The sequence below is a fragment of the Purpureocillium lilacinum genome (assembly GCF_023168085.1).
Source record: "Purpureocillium lilacinum CBS 284.36 DNA, scaffold_8, whole genome shotgun sequence".
Classification (NCBI taxonomy): Eukaryota; Fungi; Ascomycota; class Sordariomycetes; order Hypocreales; family Ophiocordycipitaceae; genus Purpureocillium; species Purpureocillium lilacinum.
In genome coordinates, this window is record NW_027072118.1 from 1,803,490 (window position 1) to 1,817,489 (window position 14,000).

Genomic DNA, 14,000 nt, shown 5'->3' on the forward strand with positions numbered 1-14,000 from the left:
GTAAATGAGTGCGCACAACTACCTAGGTATACAAGTGGTTGGTTTGTGGTACATGCAATCAACACGAACGGCCATGCCGGCCATCCATCCATTCCATCCTATCCATACCATCCGTCCCCCAAACGGGAGCCCAAAAAGTCAGCGATCCCAATCTTCTCGTTACCCGCCGACTCAGCCCAGACCGATCCCATCTGCCAGATGCCGCACAGACGCCGCAACTCCAGAGCCCAAGAGCCCAAAAGGACGTTTTCCCCAGCCTAGATCCAAACGCATTCCCATCCCGGCCTGTCTCTCTTCCCGCGAAGTTGATCTAACGGGGCGGGGCGAAGGACAGACGTAGTTGGGGCAGCTCAGGCCTCGGCGGCCTCGCCGTCGTCGACCTTGGCCTTCTTAGGGGACTCGCCGCCCTCGGGCAGGGGCTCGTCCTCGGCTTTCCTCTTGCCGTTGGTGGGCGTGGCGGGCGCCGCGGCGGGGACCTCGGGCGCGGCCTCGGGCTCCTTGGCCTTCTTCTTGCGGACGAGGCCGCTGAGATCCGTGGCGTTCTTGGCGGCCTGCTCGACGCGGGCCTGCTTGTCGGCCTCGGATTCGCCGGCGACGGCGCCGAGGATGCCGCCCAGGGCATTGGCCGCGGCATCGCCGCCGAGCAGGTCGCTGGCGTCGACGGGGTCCTTGCGCAGGTCGACGAGCTATAATAACGAGTCAGAAAGAATCTCAAACGGCATCGGGGGCAGGGCACGCACCCGCTGCTCCATGTCGGCGGCCACCTCCCTCATCCCGGCAATGGCCTTGCGGGTGAGTTCGTTGTCCTCGGGCGACGAGCTGGTCGCGAGCTCGACCTCGGTGGCTTGGATCTTGAGCTTGAAGCTCTTGATGGCGAGCTCCATCTCCTTGACAGCCTCGTCGCGGAGGTCCTGGTCCATGGCCTCTCGCTTTTCGTTCTTGCCGTCGTCGCCGGACGTGGTGACGGACGCAAACTCGAGGGCAAGTGACAGCTTGTAGTGTGCCTCGGCGATGATTTCAGACTCCTCCGGGTACAGCTCCATCTTGTAGTTGAGCGAGATACGGCCGTCTTCTATGGCGGCGGGGTATCGCTCGTTCTCAAGGGAGATTTCGGCAAGGCAGTCATGGGTGTCGGCCAGGCGCTCCTTGATGTGTCGGACGGCAGGGGAGTCTTGGGCGACCTCCTTGCCCTTGCCTTCCGCCTCCTCCACCTGGCGGAGCTGGTCCAGTTGCTTGAGGTAGCAGACGCGGGCGAGGTCGAGAATCTCAAAGGCGGTGGCAAGGTCGTCTTCTTCCTCTTCCTGCTCCTCCTCCTGGGGGGCCTTTGGTCCGGGTTAGCTCGAAACGGCGACGAAAGAGGTGAAGGGTCTCACCTCTTCGTCATCAGAGTCGTCAAAGTTTTCGTCGCCGGTGAATTGGAACAACGGTTTCTTTGCATCAGCAGAGCCCTCGTCCTTGTTCTCGGAGGCAGACGAGGCTGCAGCGGCGCCACCTTCTTGCGCCGCCTTCTGCTCGTCCGTCTTGGCAGGGTTCTTGGATGCGCCGCCATTGTTGGCGGGCTTGGCCTTCTTGTCGGCGGCAGCAGGGCCGCCGAGCACGTCGCTCTTGCTCTGGCCAACCTTGAAGACGCTTCGGCCGTAGTGGAAGAGGATCTCGGCGTTCTCGGGGGCCGTCTCGCCGTTGAGCTCGGCCTGCATGGCGCTGGCCTTGGAGAAGATCTCGGCGGCGTCGTCGTAGTTCTTGTGGGCATACAGCGTGGTGCCCCTTGCGCTCAGGTCGGCGAGGGAGACTCTCCTAGACTTGGGGTCCTCGTCGCGAGAGATGGGCGTGGCGACATCCTCCTCCTCGGCGGCGGCCTTGAGCTCCGCGACCTCGGCCGGGATGGCGGCGGCGGCGGCGGCCTCGACATTGTCGGCAGGCTTGACGTCCTCGACGGGCGCGGGTGCAGCCTCGGGGGCCGCAGCCTCAGCCGGGTGCGACTGCTCGGCTGTGGGCTCAGACATGGCGGACAAAGGGTGGTGGTGGTGGTGGTGATGGGTCCGCGAGCACGCGCGCGGTGGGCTGATGCGAAAAGGAAAATGCGACACGAGGGAGGGATTGATCGGGGTCAGTTGGGGGGAGGCTGCGAAGGTACGCGGGCGGACTCAACCGTCTTGAGCCACTTTGCGATGGATTCGTGGGTGGTCGGGGCCTTGCGCTTGAGGATGGATTGATGTGATGTAAGGTGGGAGGAGCTCAATGGGATGACGCGAGGAGCGGCGACGGGAGCTTGAGGCTGAGGTTGCTGAGCTTGGGGGACGGGGACACGTGCTGGCGCGTTTGATTGGCGGGGGGGAAGCTCTGCGCGGGGCCGCTGGAGGTGCTGCTGCTGCCCGTTATGGTGCTGTGGGTGGTTCTGGTGCTGCCCGTTCCGGTGCTGGTCCAGCTGGTGCTGCTGGCGCTGCTGTTGGTGCTGCTGTAGCAGCCGCTGCTGCTCCGCCAGCGACCGCGACTGCGAGCGCAGCGTCCGCCACAGCGCCACCGTCTCGGGCAGGGACAGCGGGGTCCGTCGAGGGCCAGCGGGCGCGTTGGCGGATTGGCTGAGCGGCGTCGGGGCGGGCCTGTGGCTTTTGCCCGAATCCGCTGCGGCGGCGGCTTCATCAGGCTGGTCGTCTCGGTGGTCGTCGTCCAGGTCGTCCTCTTCCTCGTCTTCATCGTCGTAGTCGTCTTCATCGTCATAATCCTCCTCTTCTTCTCCCCCCTCCTCCTCCTCCTCCTCCTCTTCACCGCCATCCTCCTCCCCGTCCCCGCCGACGTGCTTGGCTCCAGTCGCCCGGTCCACAAACAACCGCCTGGCCACCGGGTCATCGTCGTGGTCGTCGTCGTCGACACCCGCCGTCTGCTTCATGTACTGATGAACCAGCGTCAAGGCGGCGCCCAAGGCCGGGGCAATGACGATCCCCGACTGGATGATTTGCTTCCGGATCAAGTCGCGGTGCAAGTTTCGCCTTGATACGGCCAGGTCGACGGGCTTGGTGTCGGGCCTGCCCAGCCGCTGCTGCTCCGCCGTCTCGGCGGTCTGCTGCTGGGCCGGAGGGTGGGGGAGTCTGCTGCGCTGCCCGTCCATTTCTGCGAGCGATCGATCGAGTGAATGAGTGAGTGAGTGAGTGAGAGGACTGACGACCGGGCCGTCACACTGGAGACTGGATGAGGCCGCTTCTCATGGACCCTTTTTGCGAGTTTGTCGAGTGCAAGCCCGAGCTGGTGAGCCCGTTGGGCCGACATTTTTGGGTGGGACACGGCAAGTCGGGGCAGGGGTCCAACAAGTCCAGTCCAGTCCATCTGGCCTGGCCCACGGTCCACCGCCGCCGCCGCTGCTGCGAGATATTACCCGCGGCTCCGGGACGGTCGTCTCTTGGCCGCCCTTCTGTGGTGCCGGATTACAGGCAGATGTTGTAGTGCTCTTGGCTGCCGTCAGCTTCGGTTCGCGACGAATTGGGCAGTTTTCCGCCTTCCAACGGTGCTTATCCTGCGGCATCACATTATTCAGACAAAAACCATTAATCAACTACCGCCCGAAGCGCTGGAGAGAGACACCTATGCAACCTTCTTCCCCTGCTCAGTCCCTCCGCGCCCGCTCGTACAGGCTCAAGCACGTAATAAACACCATCGTATCAAACTCGGCCCCGTAGTCGACGTTGACCTGCAGCGTCCCACACAGACCCCTCTTGATAACGCCCGTAAAGACGGCCAGCACCGTCCCGTCTCGGTCCGCGCCCGCCCGCCCCTCCAGCAGCTTCCAATTGCGGCTGCTGAGCGCCGACTTGGCCATCCCGTCCGCCGTGACATGGCGCGTTCTCTTCCACACAAACGATCGCCTCTCGGCCCGCCCGCTCCCGTTATCGGGAGCATGAAGCAGCATGGACCACGAAAAGTTATTCGCCAGCCCGAGGGGCCGGGTCATGTCCTCCCACACCACGGCGTTTTCGTCCGCCGGATCTCCGAGGCCGAGCTTGAACCTGGGCGACATGGTGAGGATGTGTGAGACGGCCCGGACGGGGAATTGGTCGTTGGGCCCGTCGTACAGGACCAAGTCGGGGTTTGTCCGCGAGGCGGCCCTCCTGCGCACGTACAGCCGCTGGTCCTCGCTGCCCTCTGGCGAGACGCCGTAGTAGTACTCCAACAACGACCGCGGCCTGTCGATGGTGAATCGCCGCGGGACTGGGCTGGCCATTACTGGTACGAGTGTTTAAACACTCTGCTGCTTTGCGCCGAATTGCCTTGAGGGTCAATCGTTGCAGTCGAATTGTATCTGTGTCGACATCGCCTCGTGCAATTACCGCTCCTCTCATTCGACGTATATATATCAACTCCAAAAAGCATGCGCCCCTTCTCGGTGACGAAAGACCGCGCAGTGTATCTCGTGGCCATTGTGGCTGCTGTTTCGCCAAGCCTGGTTCTCGCGAGGCCCTGGAATACGACCAACGCGAGCTGACAGGCGCCAGTCGACATGGAGTCTCGAACCTGCCACAGCTTGTCGCTTCAGCCGCTTAGCCCCAATTGAAACCCGTGTGGAAAGAGGACCCTCCTCATGTGCACCCTGGCCGTGGCTGTTCTGGGAATGCGACATCGCTGAACAAGACCTCACATAAACTTGCATTTCCCAGCTCAAGCATCGGTCAATCTGAGGGAGATGCTATCGAGTGACTCCAAGACGTGTACGCTGTTGTTCCGGCCGCGCGCTGCCGGGAATCATTGCCTCTGCTTCCTGATGATCGGCCGGTATCCCTTCCTCGGCTGAACCAGCATGTGCGGTCTTGTCGAAATCGTCTGCCACCGCTGTCATGCCGCGTTTACGTTGCCGGTGTTCTTCCTGGCCTCTAAGAAGGTTCTCCCGGATTTGACAAAGTTTTTGAGACGATCAGCTGTCGATTCGAGCTCGTCTAGTTGCTCGTTGTTGATTCCCTTTCTGGACACGTGCAGTCACGTTGTCAGCTATCCTCTTGTCAGACACGTCTGCAACGCTGAGAGGCCGCTTCAGAAATTGGAAAGGAAATAGGGTCTCACTCACTTTAGGCCCAGAGAAAGAAGCCTTAGAATCTCCATCATATCTATAATGGATTCCCGGAGTCTTTCAGCGAGCACGTTGGAGCCTGGTGCATTCTGATCAACGTCTGACATGGCACTTTCCCCATCCATTTCAATATCGTTTGCCCAATTCTGCAAGGCTAGTGAAGACGTCGATTAATCGCATGTACCAGCTCAAGTCTACCGGAACAGGTGGTGGGCGCACATACAGCGCGATGTCCAACATGGCCTGTAGCTGAAGCCCAAGACTCCCGAGTGACTGAACTCATTGCCTCGGCTGGTCCCGTGCCTGTTTTCTTGACATGTTTTTTCGCCGTCACGATCGATGGCACTTCATTCCATAACGTTGGCGCTAATATACCTTAGTATTTCAAGTAGAGCACGGCTAATCTAGTGGACCGCTCAATTGGGCTTTCGAGGTTCTGGTTTATGGGCGTCCAGGCACTCCTTTGTGCTCGAGTATTTCCCGTCGTTTTTCCCGCCTATTTTAGGATCGTAAGTGTTGCAGTATAGCTCTGTGCCACAACGCTCGTCCGTAGCCATTTCGAAGCATCCACTTGCCTTGACCTCGTCCCTGGTAGGTTGATCTATCCATGGCAATAGCGCAGCTTGTCCGGAAGGCTTAGGCATGTGAGGTTCTGGCTGAACGGGGGGCTTAGGCGTAGGAGGAGCTGGTTGAGCGGAGGGCTTGGGGTCGTGAGGGTTTAGTTCATGGGCGTCTAGGCACTCCTTTGTGCTCGAGTATTTCCCGTCGTTTTTCCCGCCTATTTTAGGATCGTAAGTGTTGCAGTATAGCTCTGTGCCGCAACGCTCGTCCGTGGCTATTTCGAAACATCCACTTGCCTTGACCTCGTCCCTAGTAGGTTGATCTATCCATGGCAATGGCGTAGCTTGTCCGGGGGGCTTAGGCGTGTCTGGCTGAACGGGGGGCTTGGGCTCGTGAGGGTTTGGTTCATGGGCGTCCAGGCACTCCTTTTCGCTCTTGTATTTCCCGTCATTTTTCCTCTTCCCCCTCATTTCGGGAAGGTAAGTGACGCAGTAGAGCCATGTGCCACAAAGTTCGTTCGTGGCTACGTCGAAGCATCCATTGGTCTTGAGTTTACCCCCAGTCGGCATCTCTATCCATGGCAGCAGCGTAGCTTTTCCGGGGGGCTTAGGCGTGTCTGGCTGAACGGGGGGCGTGGGCTCGTGAGGGTTTGGTTCATGGGCGTCCAGGCACTCCTTTCTGCTCGAGTATTTCCCGTCAGTTTTCGCCCCCACTTCGGGAAGGTAACTGGTGCAGTAGATGTCTGTGCCGCAACGATCCTCCGTGGCCATTTGTAAGCATCCATTTGTCCTGATCTTATCCCGAGAAGGCGTTTCTGTCCATGGCAACAGCACAGCTCGTCTGGTCTCCGAGGTTGGCGAAGGTTTGGGGGGCTGAGCGATGGAGTTGGGCGGTTGGTCGACAACGCCCTGCTTCGTCGGCCCAGGATTGGCGATATCACCGTTCGCTCGACCCTTGACGTCTGGCGCGAGCGCGTGGACGAAAGGCGTGACAGCCCAGGCGAAGACAATGGCCCCTTTCATCGTGTTGTGATAATCGATAAAAGTTGTAACCAAAGGGCTGACAAGGTGAGAAGAGGTGACAAACAAGATGGTCAGTTAGTTTAGTCGTGGGTACGTTGACGACGTTAAATAGTGATTTACGGATAGTACGACTCCAGTCCAAAGTGATAAGACGCGTCGCATAACATGACATGGTCACGCATAAATCGGTCCGCGAATTTGGCGCGGCCTTGACCGGACTTGACTCGACGGACTGCCCAAAAAATACTCAACCCGTCACACTAGCCGAGGGGAGGGAGGGAAAGCCAAATCTATGAATTCATATCGGAGCATGAAATTCATGACTCAACTCAATGGACCACAAAAGGTATTCAAGGCGTCATATTTGCTGTAGGGAGTGAAGGAGAACCCATACACGTATTCGAAGCATGAAATTTATTACGAAGCACGACATGGAAGTTCATTCGGAGAAGTGCGTCCAGTCGGTGTCGAAGCAAGCAGCCATCGAAACAGCAGCGTACTGTATTCTATGTCCTGCAGTACTGTACGTTGACGGAGTTCTGATGAAGCATATTAAAAGCCATGGCATCTCAGCAAAAGTAGAATGTGTAGTCCGGAGCCTGCATGGCTGGTAAATCATGCTCTTGGTATCTGCCAGACCCTGTCCACATGAGACGACTCACACCAAGGACTGGGTCCCCCCTGCCAAGAGATCGATGCAATGCTCAGCCTACAGACGCAACAAGACGAGCGGTACAACAAGGGGCATTTGGCCGTCACCCGGCTAAGCGCTCAAGGTTGGGCGAATTACCTCGTAGCTACGTCGGGACATGCACGTTACTTTTCTGTGGCTGGCAGGACACAATGAATGTCCCGGTGCGCATGGACTCACGGCTTCCGCGGCGCAGAGCTCAAATACTCTGTGCCGGCTTGGATGCAGTATGGCATCATGGACCGTGAAAGCGATCATCCCTGGCTATGATTACTATTCAAAGCTCGTTGTGCCGTGATGGCCGACGGCCCATGCCCTTGCAACGTCCCCCGTTCACCGACAGGCCGTATTGTTCGTGATCGGGAGCTCAGCTGCCCCGCGCGGGAATTCACAATTGAGGCGTCGGCCGTGCAAGCCGCCTTGCGAACCCCGTCAACGGCCTGCGGCTGTCGGCGCCAATCCGCACCAGTCCCGACCGCGAGCTGGACATGTGGCGGCAGCCACTCCCAGGCAGACGACGGCGCCCGGACGAGGGTTGAAACAGCCGTGCTGGACGAAAAGGCACAATATTGTCGTGGCGGACGGTTGTCGGATATGCGCGCAGAAAAGTATAAGAAGTCGCGGACTCGCGACCTGAGGGACAAGACCTTTTTGTGAATCAGAGACATTCGAGAAGCTCAGACAATTGAGGCCCGCTTCAGCAATTCAGATTATCAACACAGCTATTAGGCACGTCCATTTTTACACGACACAATGGCAGAGACCAGCGAGGTATTGATAGTCAACCACCATCGTGCCCCTCGAATAAACACCCCCAACGCTGACATGACACCCGCAAATCCTCCAGTGCCCCAACAAGCTCGGCGAGATCTGCTGGCTCGAGATCCCCGTGCACGACGCCGCGCGCGCGCAGAAGCTCTTCGCCGACGTCTTCGGCTGGGAGTTTCACGCCGACGCCATGCCGGCGGGCAGGGACGGCATCGTCTCGTTCCACATGTTCAGCAGCCAGGGCAAGGCGCTGAACGGCGCGCTCAACCTCCTGGAGGAGGGCTACCAGGCCACCAAGTACGGCAAGCTGGACAAGGAGGTGCTGCCGCCGCTGGCGACGTTTTGCGTCGACGAGTGCAATGCGACCCTGGAGAAGGTCAAGAGCCATGGTGGCAAGATGCAATGGTGAGTTTGACCGGTCTGGTTTAGGAGTGCGTGCTCGGTTTGGCTGCGTGTGATGGCGCGCATTGATGCAAGCGCTCCTTGGTACAGGGATGGCTGGCTAACGAAGAGTGCAGCCCCAAGACGGAGATCCCGAACGACATGGGCTTCTATGCGCGCTTCACGGACACGGAGGGCAACGTGATTGGCATCTGGTCCCAAAAGTAATTGGCTTCAACTGGCTTCGGACAGCCGATTTCGTCCAAGCTACTTGAATGCCAGGCGGTACTCGTCTTGAGCTGAGAGTCGCGACTTGCGAGCCGAGTCCCCGACAACGGTCAATTGTGGCGCCTAGTTGTTGTATGTGCGCGATTGAGATATTCCAATGTGCAACACCATCGTCGGTCCCGAATCCCGTTCTCAATTTTGAAATGTCCGTTTAGCTGGCCGAGTTACCCGTGCCCGCGCAATCCATGACGTATTCGGCTGCGGCCGAGCTGCCCCTGCGCGAGACGCGAGCCAGTTGAAGGATGACCCGATTTGGGCAGCGCGTAAGCTGCATGCCAGGCACCTGAACTTCCTGAAAAGCAAACGGGTGTGTCGTTTCGATAGCTGTTGTGACTCACGTTGACAATGACCCCGTGGACAATACTCATAGAAGTCCCTCATCGGCTGACTCCCGACTTACCTCATATATACCAGGCATTCAGGTTGACGACCTTACTTCCAGCTTTGCTCATGAGCCTGCCATAACAACGCCGTAACCAAACTCATCACTGTTCGCCAGTCCCTTCGACACCCAGGCAACAAACATGGCCGCCGACTCACCACCCCTAAACATCCTCATCGTCGGGTGCAGCATCGCCGGCCCAACACTCGCCACCCTCCTCCTCCTCTCCCCCCTCCCGGCCCCCCAGAAACCACACATCACCATCCTCGAGCGCGCGCCCGCCCTCCGCCCGCACGGCCAAAACGTCGACGTCCGCGGCGCCGGCGTCACCATCCTGCGCAAGCTCGGCCTCCTTCCCGCCGTCCGCGCCGCCACCACCGGCGAGGAGGGCGTGCAGTTCGTCGACGCCGGCAACCGCGTCTGGGCCGCCTTCCCCGCCGACCGCAGCGGCGAGGTGTCCACGCCCACGGCGGACATCGAGATCCTACGGGGCCGGCTCGCGCAGCTGTGCTGGCGGCGGAGCGAGCAGGTGAGCGAGCGCGTGAAAAGGGAGGGGGGCGCGGGGATCGAGTTCGTCTTTGGGGAGCAGCTGGATGAGTTGGAGCAGCTTGGCGATACGGTGCAGGTGCGGTTTGCGAAGAGTGGTGTGAGGCGCGCGTTTGATGTGGTTGTTGGTGCGGACGGGTTGCAGTCGCGCACGCGGCGGATGGCTTGGGGCGCGGAGGGGGAAGGTGAGCGGGTGAGGCGCCTGGGCATGTACGGGGGGTTCTTCAGCATGCCGCGCGTGACGGCCACGGACTCGGCCTGGCGGCGGTGGTTCCACGCTCCCGGGCGCCGGGGGATCATGCTGCGGCCGGACGGGACGGGCGAGCGGACGACGGTCTTCATGGCGGTGGTGAGCGACGACGCGAGGCTGGATGCCGCTGCGACAAGTGGACGAGGGGGCGTGCAGGTGCAGAAGGAGCTTATGAGGGAGCACTTTGAGGATGTGGGCTGGGAGAGCGGGAGGGTGATCAGGGAGATGATGGCCACCGACGACTTTTACTACGACGCGGTTGCGCAGGTCAAGATGGAGACGTGGAGCAAGGGTCGAGTCGTCCTCGTGGGGGACGCTGGGTGAGTCTCCCCCCCTACGTTGACCCCTTTCTTTGCAAAGGCATTGGTGTTTATGGACGAAGAGGCTAAACCTCCTCAAGGTACTGCGCATCGCCCATCTCCGGCATGGGCACGACCCTCGCCCTCAGCGGCGCGTACAACCTCGCAGGAGCGCTGCTGCATCACCCAAACGACCCGGCGGCAGCATTCGCCGCGTACGAGGCCGCCATGCGCCCGACAGTTGCCCGCGCGCAGAAGCTCGTGCCGGGGATGCCGCATATCCTGCATCCAGAGACAGCGTGGGGCGTGTGGGTGCTCAACGCCATCATGTTCGTGCTCTACCGGTCCGGGTTGATCTCGCTGCTCGTACGGTTCGTAGGTCCACCGGCTCACGCCGTGCCTGTGAAAGACTACGGGTTTGAAGAGCTCAGCGAAGACTTGGAGTAGCACCAAAAGAGCAGCGTAGAAGCCGGCATATTGTCTTGTAAAGTAGGGCTTGAGATCTCTCGACTCGCTCATGTACAAACTAATATTACTCCATTAAATCATCATGCGACGCTCCTTTCACCACAAGCAACCCCGGCATACGCACGTTTGGATCGGGGCTCAGCCACTGATCGCCGCAATAGTACGTCGATCTCGACAAAGCATGGCCATCAAGAAGACAATCCTTGCTCTACTGCGCGCCCGAGCCGTCGAGCTTGTACAGCGGCTCCAGCTTGGCGCCGTGCTGGAAGAAAACGTATCGCTTAATGAACCACGGCAGCCAAGTGCCCACCTGGTAAGAAATGTGCCGCCTCGTAGGTACGCCAAAGATGTAGTCGAGCTCTTCGAGTGTGCGTTTCCTAACCCGGTCAGTATCATTGTAGGCATTAGCCATATGAAGATTCAACTTACATGGTCTCGGGGATAATGAAGAAGATGACGAAAAAGGCCAACATGTTCAGGCCAGCGTAGAGGCCAAAGGCACCAGTCGCACCCAGATTGGCAAGGAGCGATGGGAATGTGAGGCCGAGGGCGCTGCCGACAGCATTGTTGACGCAAATAGTGAAACCGGCGCCAAGTTCTCGGTGAGACAGGGGGAAGGCTTCAGAGAAATAGATGGAAGGCAGCGGTCCAATTCCTGAAGATGTCAGCAATAGCCCCATATGACCACTGACGGGACAAACTTACCCGGGCCGTAGAATGCAGTGAAGAGATAGATGAAAAAGGCAATCAAGGGAATTCGTGCCCCCGAGCTCTCCGGCATGAGGAAGCAGAGTCCGGCCGCCAGAAGACACCATGCCATGTTCGGGAACGTGACAAGTAGCAAATTGCGGCGACCAAACGTATCCATAGTGTAGACGGCCGGGAAAGCAAAGACGAAGAGCACGATGCCGAAGCCCATGGAGGCGAGCAGGCAGTTGAGCGTCGAGTAGCCAGCCTCTGCGAAGATTGTGGAGCTATAAAAAGCCATGCTGTAACGATTTGTCAGTCATAGAATACAGCGCTAGGAGCTCAGAGATGATTTACATGTTGATACCAGAGAACTGCTGGCTGATGACAATCCAGGAGCTGGCGACGACAGCACGGCGCAGGCGAGGGACCGTAAAGAGCTCCCACGCACGGTGAAAGAAGCTCACGCCGGCAAAGGCGTCGCGCTCCTCCATGACTTGGCAGTGGGCGTAATACAAGTCTCTGGCCGCTTGCATCTCGGTGTTGCGCAGGCGGCAGAAGGCTTTAAACGACTCAGGGTACCGGCCCTTCTTCATGAGCCAGCGTGGAGACTCTGGCATCATGTCAGTCACCATTTTCACGAGAGGACCATGTGAGCTTACCTGGGCAGAACCAGACAAAGATGCAGACAGGGATAGCCGGAGCAAAGGCAGCAGCCAGCTGGAAGCGCCAGGCCAAGCGGCCAACGCGGAAGAACGCCAGGTTGAAGCAATAGCCAACAAACATCCCGAACGACACCCACATTTGGAAGCTTGTCACGAGGCCCCCACGAATGCTCGCAGGGGCCACCTCGGCCGAGAACACGGGTATGGTCGAAATTTTGATGCCCATCCCTAATCCCATGAATAGGCGGCAGATGAGAAGGCCTTGCCAGTTCTGGGTGAAGGCTTGGGCGAGGACGGGGAAGATGCAGAAGAGACCCGTAACAAAGACGGTGCCGCGGCGGCCGAGGAGGTTGTTTACGGGATCGGCGGCCCACGCGCTCAAAAGACCGAAGAGGGTAGGACCCGAATTGATGACGCCAATCAGCCAGCCGTTATGCTCGATGCCAAACTCTTGCGGGAACGAGAGATTGGCGCCGTTGGCTCCCGTGTTGTCCCAGCCCTGGATGGCCGAGCCCAAGGAGCAGAGGGCGACGGTGAAGTAGAGTGCCCTAGGCAGGTGCCACCGGTGCGTGATCTCGCGCTGCAGCCAGTAGCGGTCATCATCGGTGAACTCTGGAATGGAGGCGATTGTGTCTGGGTGCGGGTTTTGCGCAGCCAAGGCGCCGCGGAAAAAGATATCCTGCTTGTCGGTGAAGCCATATTCGCCGCAGAATGCATTGACTTGGGACCTCAAGTTGTCCTTGGAGATGCCCATGAGCGGGTTCCAAATCCTGGCGGCCTGTAAGTACCGCTCATTGAACGGTTGATGAGTAGATTGAGACTTACTTGGCATTGACGTTGCGGGCATAGTCGTTGCCCGTGTCTTCGACGTGGCTCAAGACCTCGTCCTTGACGTCTTGAGCAGCGTGGACATCGCCGGTCCGGTCCATGATGGCGGTGGTGGCAGTCTCGCTGGCGAACGCAGGTGTTGTGACAATGTAGAAAGTGAGCAATCTATAAGCAATGCTCTATCCGATCGCATCGAATGATGAAGCGCGAGACTTGGGAATTGTCGTGAAGCCAAGGGATCGGCATTCGTGTTATATAGATGGCTCCGAGTCCGTACAACGGCCGCTCCAACGGCATCTAGAAACGCCACAGCCTAGACGCGTCGTTGGTGATCGCTGCTAGCACTTTGTCTGTTGCTCCTAGTGCGACCCTCCCCCATGGGGTGGTTGGCAGGTCCCACTCTCACTCACTCATCCACAGTGGGTGGTGGTCATGGCTCCCCCGGATTCAGACCTACCAGAAGCTTGTCTGCCGGCCCGGTCGCGAACGTCGTCGGGGTGAAAGCCGGCACAGCAGTCGAGAACTGCCAAGTAGGACAGCCCGTTCAGGCGCCGTCGAGCAGTAGCAGAAATACCAGCACTCATCACTGGGTGGTGTTAGGGGCCCGTCTCCAGGTCGCCATTGAGCCGTTCAACCGGCCACGGGCCGTCGCCAGCCTCGAGGCGCTATTGGTGGCGTGGCATGCCGGCCGCGGTCGACAACCGCCCCCCGCAGGCTTGGGGTGGCTTCGTTTTCGGCGGACGCTGCTCCGGCTTTGGAGCGGTTGGCGAGTCGTGCCCTGCCGTGCCCTGTACAGATCCCCATCTCGGGATGCGGGGTGCGCAGGTGCCCTGCGTGTGTCAACGACAGACCGGGCGGTCCATTGGCTCCGCGAGTTGGAGAAGACGCCGGGATCGGTGGCTGCGTGGTCGGGGCGTCCCCACTGGCTTACACCTCGTGAGGGTCGCCCTGCGTGTGTCTTGCCCAACGACCTGTACAGGACCGGTACAGGGCATGAGGGCCTGCGCAGGCTGGCGGCGAGACCTGTGCAGGCGCCCCGGGAAGATGAATCGTGGAGGCGGAGCGGGATGTGCGGAAACGGTGTAGCTGCCTAGGTCGGTACTTCGTACCT

The 14,000-nt window shown here is 59.4% G+C and overlaps 7 protein-coding genes across 7 annotated transcripts; 2 read left to right on the top strand and 5 right to left on the bottom strand.

Annotated features, from left to right (window-relative positions):
• Positions 1-350: 350 nt before the first annotated feature.
• PLICBS_010280 (uncharacterized protein) lies at positions 351-2,003 on the bottom strand (the record flags this gene model as incomplete). The annotated part of the gene is made up of 3 exons (XM_018326622.2): positions 351-686; positions 741-1,322; positions 1,374-2,003. The coding sequence occupies 3 exons, from the start codon at positions 2,001-2,003 to the stop codon at positions 351-353; spliced, it is 1,548 nt and encodes a 515-aa protein (XP_018174942.2).
• A 104-nt stretch (positions 2,004-2,107) lies between these two features.
• On the bottom strand, positions 2,108-3,106 carry PLICBS_010281 (uncharacterized protein; the record flags this gene model as incomplete). The annotated part of the gene is made up of 1 exon (XM_018326621.1): positions 2,108-3,106. One exon carries the CDS (start codon positions 3,104-3,106, stop codon positions 2,108-2,110), a length of 999 nt encoding a protein of 332 aa, XP_018174941.1.
• Positions 3,107-3,598: 492 nt separating this feature from the next.
• PLICBS_010282 (uncharacterized protein) lies at positions 3,599-4,213 on the bottom strand (the record flags this gene model as incomplete). The annotated part of the gene is made up of 1 exon (XM_018326620.1): positions 3,599-4,213. One exon carries the CDS (start codon positions 4,211-4,213, stop codon positions 3,599-3,601), a length of 615 nt encoding a protein of 204 aa, XP_018174940.1.
• Positions 4,214-4,821: 608 nt separating this feature from the next.
• On the bottom strand, positions 4,822-5,160 carry PLICBS_010283 (uncharacterized protein; the record flags this gene model as incomplete). Its single annotated transcript, XM_065601907.1, has 2 exons — positions 4,822-4,948; positions 5,051-5,160. 2 exons carry the CDS (start codon positions 5,158-5,160, stop codon positions 4,822-4,824), a joined length of 237 nt encoding a protein of 78 aa, XP_065457979.1.
• A 2,920-nt stretch (positions 5,161-8,080) lies between these two features.
• PLICBS_010284 (uncharacterized protein) lies at positions 8,081-8,704 on the top strand (the record flags this gene model as incomplete). Its single annotated transcript, XM_018326618.1, has 3 exons — positions 8,081-8,098; positions 8,175-8,500; positions 8,614-8,704. The coding sequence occupies 3 exons, from the start codon at positions 8,081-8,083 to the stop codon at positions 8,702-8,704; spliced, it is 435 nt and encodes a 144-aa protein (XP_018174938.1).
• Positions 8,705-9,288: 584 nt separating this feature from the next.
• On the top strand, positions 9,289-10,688 carry PLICBS_010285 (uncharacterized protein; the record flags this gene model as incomplete). The annotated part of the gene is made up of 2 exons (XM_018326617.1): positions 9,289-10,262; positions 10,343-10,688. 2 exons carry the CDS (start codon positions 9,289-9,291, stop codon positions 10,686-10,688), a joined length of 1,320 nt encoding a protein of 439 aa, XP_018174937.1.
• Positions 10,689-10,917: 229 nt separating this feature from the next.
• On the bottom strand, positions 10,918-12,990 carry PLICBS_010286 (uncharacterized protein; the record flags this gene model as incomplete). Its single annotated transcript, XM_018326616.1, has 6 exons — positions 10,918-11,086; positions 11,139-11,364; positions 11,415-11,698; positions 11,754-12,009; positions 12,059-12,831; positions 12,887-12,990. The coding sequence occupies 6 exons, from the start codon at positions 12,988-12,990 to the stop codon at positions 10,918-10,920; spliced, it is 1,812 nt and encodes a 603-aa protein (XP_018174936.1).
• Positions 12,991-14,000: the final 1,010 nt, after the last annotated feature.